Source organism: Ursus arctos, unplaced genomic scaffold (assembly GCF_023065955.2).
Source record: "Ursus arctos isolate Adak ecotype North America unplaced genomic scaffold, UrsArc2.0 scaffold_10, whole genome shotgun sequence".
Classification (NCBI taxonomy): Eukaryota; Metazoa; Chordata; class Mammalia; order Carnivora; family Ursidae; genus Ursus; species Ursus arctos.
The window spans coordinates 15,753,098-15,770,755 of NW_026622764.1; the positions used below are offsets into that span (position 1 = coordinate 15,753,098).

Below are 17,658 nucleotides of genomic sequence, written 5' to 3' on the forward strand. Positions count from 1 at the left end.
CAGTGAACTTCCTATTATAAATGGAACATCTTGTGGCCTAAACAATGTTCTACTTACAAAAATAGGTATGTCTTGTTACAGGCCATTGGTTGGTGTGATAATTGATAGCACCATGGATTCCAACTTGAGAGTCTAGCTCAGCATATCTAATATTTGCAGTCATCAGTAATTATAAACTGTATAGGAGTCGAATATGTGGGAACGGGAATCGATGTTCGTACAAGAGTTGGCCCCGGGGGCAAAGGAAATACACATGCACCTTTGAATGACCACTTGTCTATTGCACCAAATAATTTTCAGATTGATGTGCTTTGCCTGCTTTGATCCATGGGAAAATCTGCCTGATGCAGAACAGAAATTGCAGGCCCATGAATCCCTTGAGTTGTTGCCCCAAGAAGAACATTAGTAAGCATTCAGAGGTGAGGAAACGCCTGCCTCTGTGTTTGCGGAACAGCCTCTGACATTATACCACCCTTAGGGCATTAACCCAACGGCACCACATAAAAATACTTCCACATACGCAGAGTTCAGAAGTAAACCATTCTCCAAACATGGGAAATTGATAGCAAATGTAGCTCATGAAAGGCTGCTGGGTACCAGCCAACTGTTTTCTTGCTTGCTTTTTTTTTTTTTTCCTCTCACCGAGTAGTTAGTACTGCTTGTGCATTCTGCTAGCATTACAGAGAGAACACAGCATATGATAAATGTCCATGAGAAATAAGAAATACCGATCAATGAGTGTAAAAGGAAGGCAGGGAGTTGGGCGGGGTTAGATTTCAACTGATAGAAAATAAAGTGTTTTTTTTTTTTTTTTTTTAAATCCCTCTTGGTGCTTTTAGGAATGCACAAGGGCAAAAGCAAGTTCTGTAGCTAACGGTGAGATCAGATTCTAAAATAACTGCTTTGGCTTTTGTTCCTCAATGTAAGAGTTGTGTTTCTAGCCTGTATTAGTGAGTAGGCTCTTGTCTTATACAAAGTGGAGACCAAGAAACCTGGAAGCTTGCTGCTAAATATAATTCTTAAACTTTTCTTTTTCTTTGGTTGAAAGGAAATGATTTCCTATGTTTTGGGTCTAGAGGTTTCTAAAACATGGCATTTCCAGATCTATCAGCTACAGTCATACAGTATTTACTGTGGAATTCTTTTTAACTAAAAAATTTATCAGATTTATATTATAGAATTTCATGCTTAAGAAAGTCTGCAAAAGAGGAGCATCTCAGACAAATGTCTGAAATAGTTCTTTGTGTTTACTTTATATCCTGCTCAAATGCAACATCACACAGTCCTGTGTAGTTAATAAAAGAGAACTCAAGTTTATTTACTAGAAACGCTAAATGTTACTCTAACAACACACGCCAACACAAAGTTGTGAACATACTAAATACCTTGAGGACAAACAACTCTTTCAGGGCCTAAGAAAGTAATTTGTGCCCCAAAGTGGCCATTTATTACACGATACGTCATCTGACTGACCTACCACAGCTTCCTGGCGGCTGGCTCTAATTTACAATGTGATAGCAGCTGTCACGATGAAGGAACCAGGTTCATTATCTGATTTGTTTCTGCCATGCCTGCACTCACAAGTCCATTAACAACAGGGATACGTGTTTTTTAACTTACTGAATTAGTCATACTTCCATTAAAAGAGTAGACCTACAAAGTAAAATAGAGTAGCCTCTTACGACATTCCCTTCCATTTCTCTGTCTAGCAGTTTCCTCGATTCCATCAGAGAACATACAGGGAGCCCTCTTCTCAGCAGGCAGGCCCTCGTCTGCTCTAGCCTCGTGCAGAAACCAGAACAAGGCCCACGCCAGGCTCTCGGGAAACACGTGTTGTCTTCATGAATCTCAGAAGATGAATGGATGTTACCCAGAGCAGGGCTCTTGGCCAGGCCCAGGGGTAGTGCCCACCTGGGACTTCATGTTGGATGCTCTCATGAGTACCTGGGCCTCTACAGAATTGCAGCAATTCTACATGTTATGACTATCCAACATCAATTATGTCTGACAACGCTAATTTCGTACAGTCTTATTCGCTATTCTAGATCTAGCAAGGTAGGGCTTCCCTGACATCCCAGCCTAGATTAAGTCCTCCTGCTCAGTAGATACTTAGCATCCTGTGCCTTTATTTTCCTGACACTGTATCACTGTTGATTATAACTCATTTAACTACATTAAGCTCCCCTAAGGTAAGAAACGTACTCAATTGAGTAAGAAGCTAGACACATACATTTTTTACCCTCGGGGAAATTTTTTTTTTTTTACCCTAGTGAGTTGAATTAATAGGTTAGGATTATTAAGGTCTTACCAACTGGGATAGCCTGAAATATTAGGCTGCAATGGCAGGACACAAACATTTTCAGGTCTTGCTTTTATGGAACGACAGCGATGTTTGTCTTGAACTTGCATTAGTAAACATCCTCTACTATTTTAGTGATACAAAATATTACAGGACAAACAAAATTCTTGCCTTTGGTCTCATCAGCGTTTCCCTCCCCTCATCCTTTTTTTCCTCTCTCTGGTACTCACAGTCTATAATAAAGTCTTAGACGGTACCAGATGTTTGGAGGAGGCTGTCCCACACAGCCGAGATTTTAAAGTAGACGTCAGATTTACTGCAGCTACATAAATGTAATTTCGGCCTTAACTTTTGCGCTCAGGAGCTAGGTGTAACCTGCACCATGGCCCCTTGTCAAATAGAACAGCTCTTATCTGTGGAGTGTTGGTATCAACACCAAACACTCAAAATAACCGCAGGATATTCCTGAAAATAAATTCTGCCCACAAACTGTTTCCCTTTAGGAAATTTTAATTTACGTAAACGTTTTCTGAGAAAACGCGTTCGCATTCAGGCAACATTCAAAGGCGAGGCTGGATTCAGCTCTGTATGAATTGACAGCAACACCTGGGGTAAGCGCCCAAGCAGTGCCTGGCAATGTCTCAAAGGACACTGTTCTCTTACCGCATAGTGTCTGCTAGTGAGAGCAGACTGCACCCCACACTTGCATCCCCAGGGGCCTGCCTAGCTCAGGGGTGTGGCCTAGCACGCCCATCCACTTAGGTGCCCCAAGTTGAGGCTGGGCTGGGCTCGGTCCTGGGGAATCCCACATGCTTCTAGAAAGCAGCTGACAGTTCTGGCAGAGATGAACTGAGACTTTCATGTTCTCTAAAATGGGTCTAGCAGTATCTCCTTCAAAGTCGTCGGCAACTTTTCCAAAAAACCAGAAAAGCTCTTTATCGAAAGCTCTTTTTCCTACAATAGTTAGTTGATAAAAATCTTTTGAACACCCACTCTGTGTAGGGCACAGAATTAAACTTTCTCAAGGAAAACTATGGAACTGCATTCTGAGTAGACAGCTGACTGTTTTCTAGGACGACAAAGAAATAAAAATTGACAGACTATGGAACTTCAGAAGAGAATGGAATGCCAATGGGGTTTCTAGCTGAACACTTAAAACATCTCATTTTGTCCATGAATTGCCTTTCTTTTGACAAATCCAACAACAACTGAATTCCAAATAATTACAACTCACTTGCAATTAATTTGTGGCGTAGCAAAGATCACGAGACGTGCCACCAGTTCAGTTCTTGCTTTATTGACCACTGATTGCATGCCGCTGCTAACATTTTTGATGAGCACATAATAAAAAAAAAAAAACCCATAAAAATGTATAAGCTGGGACATGAATGTAGCAGACAGAGATGGAGAATCTGACTCAGCAACAGCAGGGAAAGGGATTGATGAAAAGACGCTAGAAGCCCAAGAGTGATGGGCTAAGATGCCAACCAGAGAAAGGGCTTTCTATACAATTACTGTTGGGTTAGTGATTTGCTCCCTGGTCTTGCCTGCTGCATTCATGAAAACCCTGTAACACTGTCATCTTGGATGCACGTGTGAAGGAAACAGAGTTGGCATATTTGACTGATTTATGTAATCAACGTGCGAACTAACACTTCACATCGGGACAAGTATTAGGCAAGAACATATTTTGCTCCAAAAGTCTATGTTGGTGGTCCATTCTCAGTGCCATGGCAGAACCAGAAGAAAGAAAGAAGAAGGATTTTTCTCACTAAGACTAATAAAAAACATGAGATAGGGTATGAGATATATTAATGTAGGGCTAAGCACAAGGTTCCCTTTTCATTAAAGTACGTCCAACACACAGTGGGTTCACATTTTAGCTTTTAAATGAAATGGCTTTCCAGACATTCAATGTCACATCTAATTGGCAACCAGGAAACCCAATTGATTGCAAGTATAAAGATTTGTTTTATGTTAAAATAGCCAACCAGCACTGAGGAGAAAAAGCCAATAAGGAAGTCACTGTTGCTCTTATAAATTTAAAGCCCCCATAATCTCATTCTTAAGCATGTCCTGCTCTAAGTAACAAAATCCTCGCACCCACTTTCATCAATAAGGTGCAGGCTGAACAAAGACAATTTAACTGTGCTATAAATTCGGGTAGTTTCAACCAAAAAGTATGAATAATCTGTATGACTCAAAGTGGGATGCTATGAGGTTTAATCTGGTTTTAAAATATGCAAATATTTTTAGATTCTTTGATGAGAGTACTTTTTGATTAGCATTATTTGGATAGAGTGTCTTTGCCAAAATTAATCTAAATATATATTCTAGAAGATCAAGTTATTCTTATATTTTTAAATTCATACTCCCGTCCAAAATCTTAGCAAAGAATCATATCGGGTTTGACTTAGAAGGGTACCTTAATGATTAACTTTTTTAAACACTTCCTCATTTTTCAAATAAAGTAACCCAAGATCATGCAGACAGATTTTATACTCCCACTAAAGGGAGAGAGAACAGCATTTCAATTTATTCTCTCTGAAATGATTTCTGGGGTTTTGTTAGATGAGTTCCATTTGAATCTACCCACTCTCAAATCTTTTTTTAAAACTTGAAAACCATTTTCTCTGGCGTTCCCAAGCATAATAGCATGTTAGCCAGTGGGTGACACAGCCAAAGCCGAAGGCTTGTAACCTAAGCACATCTTTGCACGGGGGGCTTAGGTTTAGCTCCATTTCAACACATCTCAGATCTTTTTCTCCCCTCCTACCCGAATCTTGGATGTGAGAAGGCATTCGGCGTGCCGTCTGGTTTTGAGGTTTGCATAAATGATGCAGGGCCCTCTGAAGCTGACAGATGCCACCGCGATGTGCACCACTCTGCCTGTCACCACACAATTGGAGTAAATGCAATTGAAAGTACTTTTATTTGAAGGCCATTTGACAGAGGGGGGAGAAAACACATTTACTCTTTCAAGGCCTGTGTATTTCCCTGGGAGAAGCCTGCCTGTAGAATTTGTCCTTTTATCCTTGGATAGCAATTTGGGAAATATCTTTTGACAGCGCGACTCCCTGAGCGATTCCTGCAACTCAAGACGCGAGCCTTGACTCCCCAGACCTTCTCTTGCCTCTTCCCCACCCTCTCTCCTCCCTTCCAAAGACAGCAATGCTGTTTCGCGATAGAACGCCGGAAGCATTCTTCTCCAAGGAAGGAGGAAGAAAATTTGCATATTTTAGCAAAAATATTGAGCTAGTTTCATCATGGACATTTAAGGAAGGAGCTGTTTACTAATATCTGTGACTACGTTGAGGTAATACGAATAAGAAACCAGTGCTGTGGATTGGTTTTTAAGGAGATTTTTTTTTTCTTTCCCTAACTTGTCCCTTTCCACAGGAGCTCACAGAAATTCAGGAAGAGTACTTTCCCCTTTGTCAGACAGATCAGCTAATTCAGTACAGGTGTCCTGCACTATCTTTAACAGGACCGTCTCTTACAACACACTAGGCTTTCTTTTCTTTTTTCTTTTCTTTCTTTCTTTTTTTTTTCTTTCTTTCTTTTTTTTTTTTTTTTTGATTTAGAAAAAGAAGAAAAAATGCAAAATAATGTGAACAGTTTGCTAAAAGCTGGTTCCTGGTTTTGTATTTAATCCTCTTGGTCGGAGCTGCCCAGCAGGCCCACAGCTCGGTTGGAGATCTACGTCACCGTCACCGTAATGACTTCACAGCCCCGCGGGAACGCCCCCTTACCTATAAAGAGATTCCATTCGGTGTCCAGATCAGCCTGATTGGCCAGGCAGCCCTTCATGACGTTGAGGCAGTAGTTCTTGCAAGGTCTCACCGTGGGCAGTCCTCGGCAGTACGGGCAGTATAGCATCTTCATGAGGGCTCGGATGCACCCCGGGGTCGGGCTGACCTGCCGATGGATTGATTGAAAAGAAAAAGAAAGTCAGAAATAAGGGCGGGAGGGAGAAAAATAAAAGATGTAACTCATTTTCTCCTTGAGGAAGAAAAAAAGGAGAAATGGCTCTGAGAAACGCCAGCAGCAGCAGAGCAAAGAAGCTATTAGCATCTTAACCCTTTGTAACACTTGATCTCGAAGCCAGGCCGGTCGACACTGCAATAATCAATTTTCGTGAGATGTCCCCGTCCATATTTTGATATGTGTGTCATGGTAATTCAGCCCTAAAACCAGGACGCTGTTTCACTGCAATAGAACGTGAAATGAGAGAACGCATGTGAAAGCAATTTGCAAAGTTAAAAGCTCCATAAAAATGTAGGTATGATTAAAGTTTAATGTGACACCTTTCGAAAATTTTCCAACTGGTTATTTGACCCCGTTTCTAAAGGAGGCTGGCAGATCTACTTCCTTTGTATCTAACTTTTTAAAAAGGATCAATATCAACTTGTCTGGCATTTCTAAGATCCGATCCAGGCCTGCTTAGAAGCAATGGAACTGCTAAGGCAGTCTTCATGCATTTGAAGGTTTGCAGTTCTGGGAATTTTGCAGAAAATGGACCCAGGGTTGAATGTAGGGAGAAATCCTTGCAGTGCTTCATAGAATCTATTAATCAGCAACGGCGTGGCATTTGCCCTGAATAAGAAAAGCAGAGGTGCTTCTAAGTTAATCAATTCTAAGCCAATAAAATCTTTTTTAGATTCATTGAAAATTCGAATTTGACTTCAAGAGGAAAGATTATTTAAAACAGCATGAACCAACAACAGAAAAAAAATACAGAAGGCTCTTTTTATGACTAGATACAAAATTCTTACCGTATTTATCTGGTTGGTCCCACATAATTTTGGTGTCTTAGTCAAGTAACCACACGTTGCTGTTCCTGTGTTCCAGATCTGAGAACAAGCCTAACTTGAATTATTTGGATCTACAGTCTTATCAGACAGACCTGGGCCCACAGGTGGCATTTCCATGTCAAGAACATGTCGATACTGACAAAGCATAACATCAGTGTAAAGGTGAGACCATAACAGGTAGTTCTGCATAAATAGGTACTTTCCACTATGAGAGCCAATCTCTGCCATTTTATTCTTTACCTAGAAACCACATGTGAATTTTGTTTTTAGTTTTTTAACTTGAGTCTAGTTGACACACAATTTAATTTATATATTTGACAGAGATAGCCAGCGAGAGAGGGAACACAAGCAGGGGGAGTGGGAGAGGAAGAAGCAGGATCCCAGGGGAGGAGCCTGATGTGGGACTTGATCCCGGAATGCCGGGATCACACCCTGAGCCAAAGGCAGACGCCTAACGACAGCCCCGACACACAATTTATATTAGTTTCAGGTGGACAACATAGAAATTCAAGTTCTCGACACCTTATGCTGTGCTCACCATTAATATAGTCACCATCTGTCCCCATACAACACTATTACGGTACTATTGACTATATTCCCTAAGCTGTACCTTCCATCCCTCTGGCTTATTCATTTGAAAACTGGAAGCCTGTACCTCCCATTCCCCTTCGCCCATCACCATCCTCCTTCTGGCAACCATCAGTTCGTTCTCTGTATTTAGAGGTCTGATTCTGCTTTTTGTTTGCTTATTCACTTGTTTTGTTTTTTAGATTCCACTCTTGAGTGAAATCATATGGCATTTGTCTTTCTACACAATTGAAGTTTTGAATGCAAGCCTTTGTTTTTTGTAACATTCTCTTACTTTTATGATGTATACGGACAAAGCCCTTAATAAATACATTGTTTCAGAAAACGAAGCTATTTATTTAGTTAGGCACTGAAAATTCAGGTTGTTCTTTTTTTTTTTTTTTGCATTTTCTTTCCAAAATTTTATAGCCGTTGTCAAGCACACAGAAAAGTTGAAAGACTGTTATAATGCACACCTATAGCTCACTCCTAGATTCTCCATTTAACATTTTCCTATATTTGCTCTTTCCTATATTCACCCATCCTTCTATCTATCCATTAATCACCTTACTTTTTATGCACTCAAAGTAATATCTTTTTGATTTTTACTTTTCCTTGTAGTTTAATGTTGGCTTTACTAAAATAGAATGAACACGATGAACACCGCAAAGTGAGCACATTAAGTACCAAATCAAGAAGTGCAGTAAAATATAATCGGCCTTACTTTACAAAGATATTTAGAGAATGGTTTAATATCCATAAATTTTACAACTTATTTTCCAACAACAGAATGAAACAAACAAACAAACAAAACTCCATGAGAACAAAATTGAGGAGTCTGGTGACTTGTAACTTGAGCACACATTTGTGTCACAATATCATCTCCTCCAGCTAGGCTAGTTTGTGAAAATGCCAAATTTCATCCAACCTGAGCAATATTATCTTAAAACTTTCTTTTATCCACTTGTACCCCAAGTCATTCACAGAAAATAGAGAAAATAAACCTGTATTCTCCATATAGGATTTTATGCGGAATTCCAAATTCTTATGCGTTTTACTTATTTGACATGGTGGCGGTCCTACAAATTTGTGTCTGTAGGTTTTTGTTTTCCATAGCCTCCTGACCTCCGTCCTGACCCTGACGCCTTTCTCCAGAGACCAACCCTATTTTCAGCCGAGCTGGCTAAGCAATTTCTTCCTGTGACTGTTGGATTTTTGGTTTTCTGGCTATTGGTATCGCACAGTGCTTTTCCTTCTTCTCGCTCAGTGTGCCAGTGTAAATTAGGAGCATTTGTCAATACTAGGGATCTCTGAGGCAGTGTGGACTCTGTCATCCTAACCCGCACTGCTTTGCAAAACGTGCGGATCCTTCAAAGGCATTGTGATGCTGACTCAGGTACTCAATAGATGCTTCTGAATTGAACTCTCCATTGTGTTTCTCAATTTCTTGGCTACATTGATATTCAAAGAAAAAAAGACAGATAGTTTTATACATCTTAGCATTCAATTGTTACCTTTTAAGTTTGTTTTCAAAAGGTAATTACTGCTTGCGTTAATTCCAAAGCTTTTTTTTTTTTTTTTTTGGTTTTGTTTTAAATTGTGTTGGAACCAGTACAGTTTTCTCAGTCTGACATTTTAGAAGCATCTCCAACTCAGGGTAGCAACCAACAGAGAAAATTGAACAGCCTTAATAACGCAAAAGAACAATGTTGTTCAAGTTAAATGTGGCTCTCTCAGTACCTTGGGAAATGACATCCCTCCTGGTCGAAGAAAGGGCATTTGAAGAAGAAGAAAATGGAGTGTGGAGGATCAAAGTTTAAGCTTTCATGTTCACAGACCCATATTTGTTGAATTGACATAACTGCATGTGTGAATTAAAATAAAAAAAAAATCATCACTTCAAACTGAAGACTTTTAGAAGTAAGCTTCTGAAAAGAAGGTTGCTTTAAATGCCAGTTGTGTGAGGGATATTTCTATTTTTAAATATTTAATAGTGTGTTATAATTGTGCTATAGTGATTTAAAAAATCTTTTTATTTTGAAATCAACATAGACTCATGAGATGCTGCAAAAATAGTAGAGACCTGGGTACCCTTCACTCACCAATGTCACTTGATGGTGACATTTCAAACAGCCATGGTACGGGGTGCCTGGGTGGCTCAGTTGGTTAAGCATCTGACTCTGGATTTTGGCTCAGGTCTGTGATCTCAGGGTCATGGGATCGAGACCTGTGTCGGGCTCCACACTCACCTTGGAGTCTGCTTGAGACGCTCTCTTCCCCTGCTCTCTGCCCTTCCCCCTGCTGATGCTCTGTCTCTCTAACATAAAGAAATGAATCTTAAAAAAAAATAGCCATGGTACAATATCAAAACAAGGAAACTGACCTTGGTATGTTGCCATGAACTAGTCTATAGTCCTTATTCAGTTTTCATGATTTTTTTCAACCTGCATTCATTTGCGTGCATGTGTGTATATGTGCGTGTGCATATATCTGTACACATCTGTGCAATTTTATTCCATATACAGATTTGTGTCACAATACCACAACCAACATAAAGAACGTTTCATCACCACAAAAGAACTCCTTTGTGTTACCTCCACCCTACCCCTGGTTCCTGTCACCTGGCAATAATCTATTTTCCATCTCTATAATTTCATCATTTCAAAAATGTTATGTAAATGGAGTCACATAGTTGTCGCCTTTTGAACTTCACTTTTTTTACAAAACTGAGCAAAATGCCTTTGAGGTCCATCCAAGTTGTACCATGTATTAATACCTCATTCCTTTTTATTCCTGAGTGATACTCCTTTGTTTGGATATAACAGGATTTGTTCAACTCTTCATTCACTGAAGGATATCTGGGTTGTTCCAGTAGTTGGCTATTAGAAATAAAGTTTCTATGAGCATTCATGCACAGGTGAGTTGAATGTAAGTTTCCATTTCTGTGAGATAAAGGCTCAAGAGTGCAGTTGATGGGTCAATTCCTTGCATCTTGGGTTTAGTCCTTCTGTTAACTTCTTTTAAGCTGTTTGTATATAATGACATTAATAATCACTTTATAGTTGGTATTATAATTGACTAGTTTTAGTAATCATACAATTTATAACTAAGATTTCTTGTAAAATAACAGAAAAATAAATAAAATAACATAAAACTAATTGAGCTCTTAGTTTGCAACCTTGTGCTTTTCTCTTGTTGTTGTTTGTGTTTCTTTTTTAAAACGTTAAAGCAAGATACATTGAAACAGGGCAAGAAATACAAAAAGAACCCTTAATAAAGCTGTATTGGGACAGAGGACTAAGACTTATCTACCTGGCTCCTCATGTGTATCAGGATGTTATAGCAAGTAATTTTTACATTTCTAAATGTGATTTGAGGCATAGGATGCCCTTACCCATATAATAGTAATTCATTTTGGGTCTTTAATATATGTACGATATTTTGTAACTCGACCAACATTCATACATCGATGCTCATATTAGCAATCTCTAGTTAGTAGTAGCCCATGTAAAATAACTCTGTCACTTAAAATATTTTTGGAAAACAAGAAAACATGTGAAAGTTATAAATCTGTGTTTATTCACAATGAATATATACCTAATGAGTGCTTATTTCTCTGGAAATCATATAGCCAAAATAATCAAATAAACCCATTTGTCTCCTGCTCCCAAAAGACAAACAAGTTAATGTAAGTAAACTATTTAACCAGAATAAATTAAAAATGTGTTTTTAAGCAAGAGGCCATACCATTCTCCAGTTTCTAACCTACGGTTATAAGAAATGATGAGATGTGTCTATTCATCATCTTAATATATCATGAAATTGAAGTGCCTTCTGAGGTCCTTGAGAATGATTACATTACATTCAAAGTAGTTTCATATTGAGTAATTTTAATTTTTTTTTAAACAATCTATAACCTGTAAAGAGGCTTTGAGGAACTTCATGAGAACCTAAATTTGTTTCTTCTTTGTTCAGTCATGCGAGTTTCATTTATCCAACATTTAGGGGGATGAATAAAGACATCTCATACCAGTGTCAGGATTCTCAGAATACATTAATTTCAGGGAAAAAAATGTGTGTCTCAGGGAAATGCAGTGGAAAGGGTACCCATGAAAGGGCATTTACTTTAGAACTGAGAAGTAGGAGTAGCCAGGGAAGGCTTCTGAAGAAAGCCATGTAACAGATATCAGTAAGATAATCACAGGAGATGGATGACATCACAGAAATGCGGGAGTGGGGAATGCTGAGGATCAGTCCTTCTATTGAAGCAACCATTAAACTAGCAAAAAATGACAGAATCAGCATTCTCAGAACTTTGAAATTTAAATTAAAAACAAAAACAAAAAAACAGCAGCCAGGAGAGTGCTTAATAAAGAAAGAGACTGCTAAATTTCAGGAAAAAGTTACTGCTATACTTCAAGCCTTAAGATATTTATAAAGACTGCAATCATATGAAGTCTCTTCTCTGACTATAATAGAATGAAGCTGGAAATTGGTATCAGAAGGAAAACTAGAAAATTCACAAATATGTGGAAATTAAACCACACCCTTTTATATAATCAACAGGTTAAAAGAGAAATCACTAGGAAATATTAAGATGAATTAAAATGAAAACATAAACATACAAAAACTTCTAGCCATAAGTGCCTACATTAAAAGAGAATATCTCAAATCAATAGCCTAATGTTGTACATGAATGAATTAAAAAAGAAAAGCAAACTAAAACCAAAGTTAGCAAAAGAAAGGAAATAATGAAGATTAGAGTGGAGTGGAGAAAAAAAAAATTTGGTTTTAGTTTGCTTTTCTTTTTCTAGTTCCTTAAGGTATAAAGTTAAGTTATTGATTTGAGATCTTCTTCTCCCAGAAGTTAGGAGAGAGGTGTGGGATCATCTCTCCCTCTGAGCCTCTAGAAAGAATCAGTCCTGCCAACACCTTGATCTCAGACTTCTGGCCTACTGAACTGTGTGGGAATGAATTTCTGTGGTTTTAAATCACTGGCAGTAAGTTATGGTGGTCCAGGAAACTAATACACACACCAACAAATTAGATAACCTTAATGAAATAGATAAATTACTAGAAACATAATCTACCAAGACTGAATTGTGGACAATTAGGAAATATGAATAGATCTATAATAAGTAAAGAGATTGCATTGGTAATCAAAAGCCTTCCAACAAAGAAAAACCCTGGACCAGATGGCTTTACTGGTGAATTCTACCAAACCTTTAAAGAAGAATTAACAAAAATCCTTCCTAAACTCTTCCAAAAATAGAAGATGAGGAATATTTCCTAATTCATTCTAAGAGACCAGTATTACTTGATACCAAAGCCAAAGACACAGTAGGAAAAGAAAACCATAGACTGATACCTGTTTATAAATGTAGATGAAAAAATCCTCAACAAAATACTAGCAGACTGAATTCAACAGTATATTTAAAAAAATAATACACCATGACCAAGCGTAATTTATCCCAGGAATGCAAGGGAGGTTCAATATAAGAATAATCAATCAATATAATAAATCTTATTCATAGAATAAAGGGGGAGGGGAAAACCACATGATAATCTCAGTTGCAGAAAAAGCTTTTTTTTTTTTTTTAAAGATTTTATTGATTCATTTGACAGAGATAGAGACAGCCAGCGAGAGAGGGAACACAAGCATGGGGAGTGGGAGAGGAAGAAGCAGGCTCCCAGCGGAGGAGCCCGATGTGGGACTCGATCCCTGAACGCCGGAATCACGCCCTGAGCCGAAGGCAGACGCTCAAGGACTGCGCTACCCAGGCGCCCCGCAGAAAAAGCTTTTGATAAGATCCACCACGCCTTCATAATAAATGCAAATGGGAAACTACTAGCAGGGGACTTCCTAAACATGATAATGAGCATTTAGGAAAAACCCACAGCTAACATCATTCTCAATGGTGAAAGACTGAAAGACTTCCCTCTAAGATCAGGAGTAAGACAAGAAGGTCTGCTTTCAACACTGCTGTTTAAGATAGTACCAGAAATTCTAGCTAGAGTCATTGAGCAAGATAAAGAAATGAGTTGCCAGTTTGAAAAGGAAGAATTAAAACGATCTCTATTTACAGAAAACATGATCCTACACATAGGAAATCCCAAGCATTCTCACACACACACACACACAAATACCTTACTGGAGTTAATAAATGAATTAAGCAAAGTTTCAGGGTACAAGATCAACACCTAAGCATCCAATGAGTTTCTAATACTAGCAATGAACAAACTAAAAAAGGAAATTAAGAAACCCGTTTCACTTACAATAGTGTCTAAAAAAATAAAATACTTAGGAATAAATTTAACCAAAAAGGTGATAGAATTTGAAAACCGAAAACTATTAAGCATTGTTGAAAGAAATTAAAGAAGACCTAAATCAATGGAAAGATATCCTCCATTCATGTACTGGAAGACTTAATACTGTTAAGATAGTGATACTACTCAAAATAATTTACAGATTTACTACAAATCTCATCAAAATTTGAACAGTTTTTCCTTGAGGAAATGAAAAAGACAATCCTCAAATTTGTATGGAATTGCAAGGGACCCAAATAGTCAAAACAATTTTGAAAAAAAGTAACAAATGTGGAGCAATCCCATTTCCCGATTTCAAAATGTACTACAACTTGCTACAAAGCTAAAGTTACCAAAACTCAGTGGTACTATCCATCAATCTCACTTCTGGGTATTTCTTCAAAAAAAGTTGGAAATGTATTCTGGAAGAGAATTTTGTGCTCCCATGTTCATGGCAGCATTATTCACAATAACCAAGAGGTAGAAACTTCCTAAATATTCATTGACTGATGAGTGGCTAAAGAAAATGAGGTATGTACATACAATGGAATATTATTTACCCTTAAAAAAGAAGGAAATCCTGCAATATGCAACAACATGGATAAACCTTGAGAACATTATATTAAGTGAAATAAGCCAGTCACAGAAAGACGAATACTGCATGATTCTACTTACATGAAGTATCTAAAGTAGTCAAATAGCAGCAGAAAGCAAAATGGTGGTTGCTGGGGCTGTGAGGGAGAGGGAAATGGGGAATTTCTATTCAATGGATATAGAGTTTCAGTCATGCAAGATGAAAAAGTTCTAGAGATCTTCTGTGCAACTATGTTCATATAGTTAGCAATACATACCAAACATTTAACAATTTGTTAAGAAGGTAGATATGTGTTTTCTCACAATCATCATCATCATCACCACCACCACTACCATCATAATCATCACCACCATCATCATCAATGCTGTGGTACTGGCATGAAGACAGACATTTAAATCAATAAATTTAATAGAGTTGAAAGACAAGAAATAAACATATACGTTTATGGCCGATTGATTTTTACAAGGGTGTGAAGATCATTTAATGGGGTTAAGAATAGTGTCTTCAACAAATTATATTGGAACCACTGGATATCCTCATGAAAAATAATGAAGTTGGACCTGACCTCAGACTATGCACCAAAATTTCTCAAAATGGATAAATAACTAAATATGAGCAAAATCTATGAAACTCTTGGAAAAAACTGTATAGGGTGAATCTTTTTTTTTTTTTTTTTAAGATTTTATTTATTTAACAGAGAGAGAGAGAGACAGCCAGTGAGAGAGGGAACACAAGCAGGGGGAGTGGGAGAGGAAGAAGCAGGCTCCCAGCAGAGGAGCCTGATGCGGGGCTTGATCCCAGAACTCCGGGATCATGCCCTGTGCCGAAGGCAGATGCTTAACGACTGAGCCACCCAGGCGCCCCTGTTTAGGGTAAATCTTAATGATCATGGATTTGGCAACGGATTCTTAGATATGACTCCAAAAAAAAAAAAAAAAAAAAAGAAATCAATTGGGCTTCATTAAAATTAATAGCTTTTGTGAATCAAAGGACATTACCAAGAAAGTGAAAAGGCAACCTAACAAATGGAAGAAAATGTCTGTAAACTATATACCCGATAAGGGTCTTGTATTTAGAATACATACAGAACTCCTAAAACTCAGCAACAAAAAGACAAACAACCCAATTATACAATAGGCAAAGGACTTAAACAGACATTTCTCCAAAGAAAATATAAAATGGCTAACAGCTCATGAAAAAATGCTCAACATCATCAGTCACTAGAGAATGAAAATCAAATTGAGATATCACTCACACCCTAGGATGGCTACAACAAAAGAGACAGATAATAAAGAGCATTGATTCGGATGTGGAGAAATTGGAACCCTCATACATAGCTGATGGGAATGTACAGTGGCAGCCACTGTGGAAACATAAAACTACAAAAGATTCAGCAATTCTACTGCTAGTTATGTACTCAGAAGAAGTGAAAATATACACCATACAAAAATTTGCACAATGCTTATAGAAATATCATAGCCAAAACCCGGAAACAATACAAATTTCTATCAACTGATGAAAGGATAAACAAAATGTGGTATATCCATTCAGTGAAATATTATTCAACAATTAAAAGGAATGAAATTCTGAGATGCTGCATCATTGCTGAACTCTGAAACAACATTAAGCCAGTCATTGAAGACCATATATTGGTGATTCCATGTATCTACAAAATGTCCAGAACAGACATATCTGTAGAGACAGAAAGTAGGTTAGTGGTTGTCAGGGGCTGGGGTAAGGGAGTGGAAGAAACATTGGTTGGGGATGGAGAGTGACTACTAATGGGTACAAGTTTTCTTTTTGTGTGTTGAAAATGTTATACAATTAGATTATAGAAACACTAATGGCTGTCCAATACTGTAAGTATACTAAATGCCACTGACATTTACACTTTAAATACCATTTATATTTACCAGTGAACTTTATGGTATATAAATTGTATCTCAGTGAAGCTGTTTGAAGGAGAGATAGAAGTGCCTTTAACAAATTCCTACTACCATATTTGTACAGAGAAATTACTGAGCTAGAGAGACAATTCTTTATCACCTAACCAGGGCTTTATTAGGCATGTGGTTATATAAAAATTGTTTAAATTATACTAACCTTGAATTACATTATACCAAAATAAGTTTGATGTGCATGACCTTAATGATATTTTAACACTTTCTTTCGAGAAGGTCACCTATTATTTCACCTGTTACTTAATGGTGGCTTGGTGGAGTGATTTACCATGTATACAAAGAGAAAACCTTTAGGCTGTCCAATTCAGTTTGAATGTTGATTAAAATGTGTATGCTCTAAAACCATCTTCTCTCCATCTTGTACCATCGAGAGTGAACAAGGATAAGACAGGAAGCAATCATGAATTGCAAATCAGAGCCTGAAGGAAATATATTCCCTATATGGATGACGAATATTTGTACTGCCATCATGATAAAAATTCAGCCTATTTCTAAAAATGTAATTTACTTATTAGCTAGAAACCCCCCTAGAAAAGCATGAGGCTTATGAAACATTTGCAAGCCGTAAAATGATTGAACTTGTTGGGTCTGGGAGAAAAGGAACAGACCTAATTTGCATACCTAATAGCTGGAGCTGCAGAATTTTCAAAACCAAGTGTAAGGAACACCAATGCTATGTACACTTAAAAACAAAATCAGGCCATGGGAAGCAAGGTGAGTTAAGGTCTATGTCAGTTCTTGGCAGCCCCATTAGTGCTTGTCAGATAATGTCACATATTCAATGTTACCTAGATCCAGTCCCCATATTTAATTTTTTATTCTTCAAAGCATAAATAAAACTGCCGCAGAAGTTAGTAAATGAATGTTATTATTCATTTTGGAGCAGTTCCAAATAGCATTTAAATAAATTACACACACACATACAAACACACACACATACACAGACTGGAGATTTTTTATCCATGAGAAAAAATAGCTCTTCTACTAGTTAAATACATATTTCAGAGGGCTTTCTGACGTGTTTACCCAATAAACCACAACATCAGTTTAATTTTACTTTGCTCTATCATCATGAGGTCTTGGTGATATTGCCTTTTATTTGTGCAGTCTGCTTGA

General features: G+C 37.8%; 1 protein-coding gene across 1 annotated transcript in view; it reads right to left on the bottom strand.

Annotated features, from left to right (window-relative positions):
• GPC6 (glypican 6) overlaps positions 1-17,658 on the bottom strand; it is a 1,041,998-nt gene that overhangs the window by 331,882 nt on the left and 692,458 nt on the right. Inside the window, exon 4 of the mRNA XM_026493466.4 lies at positions 6,052-6,217. Coding sequence (XP_026349251.1) covers positions 6,052-6,217 — 166 coding nt within the window. The remainder of the gene's footprint in view (positions 1-6,051; positions 6,218-17,658) is intronic.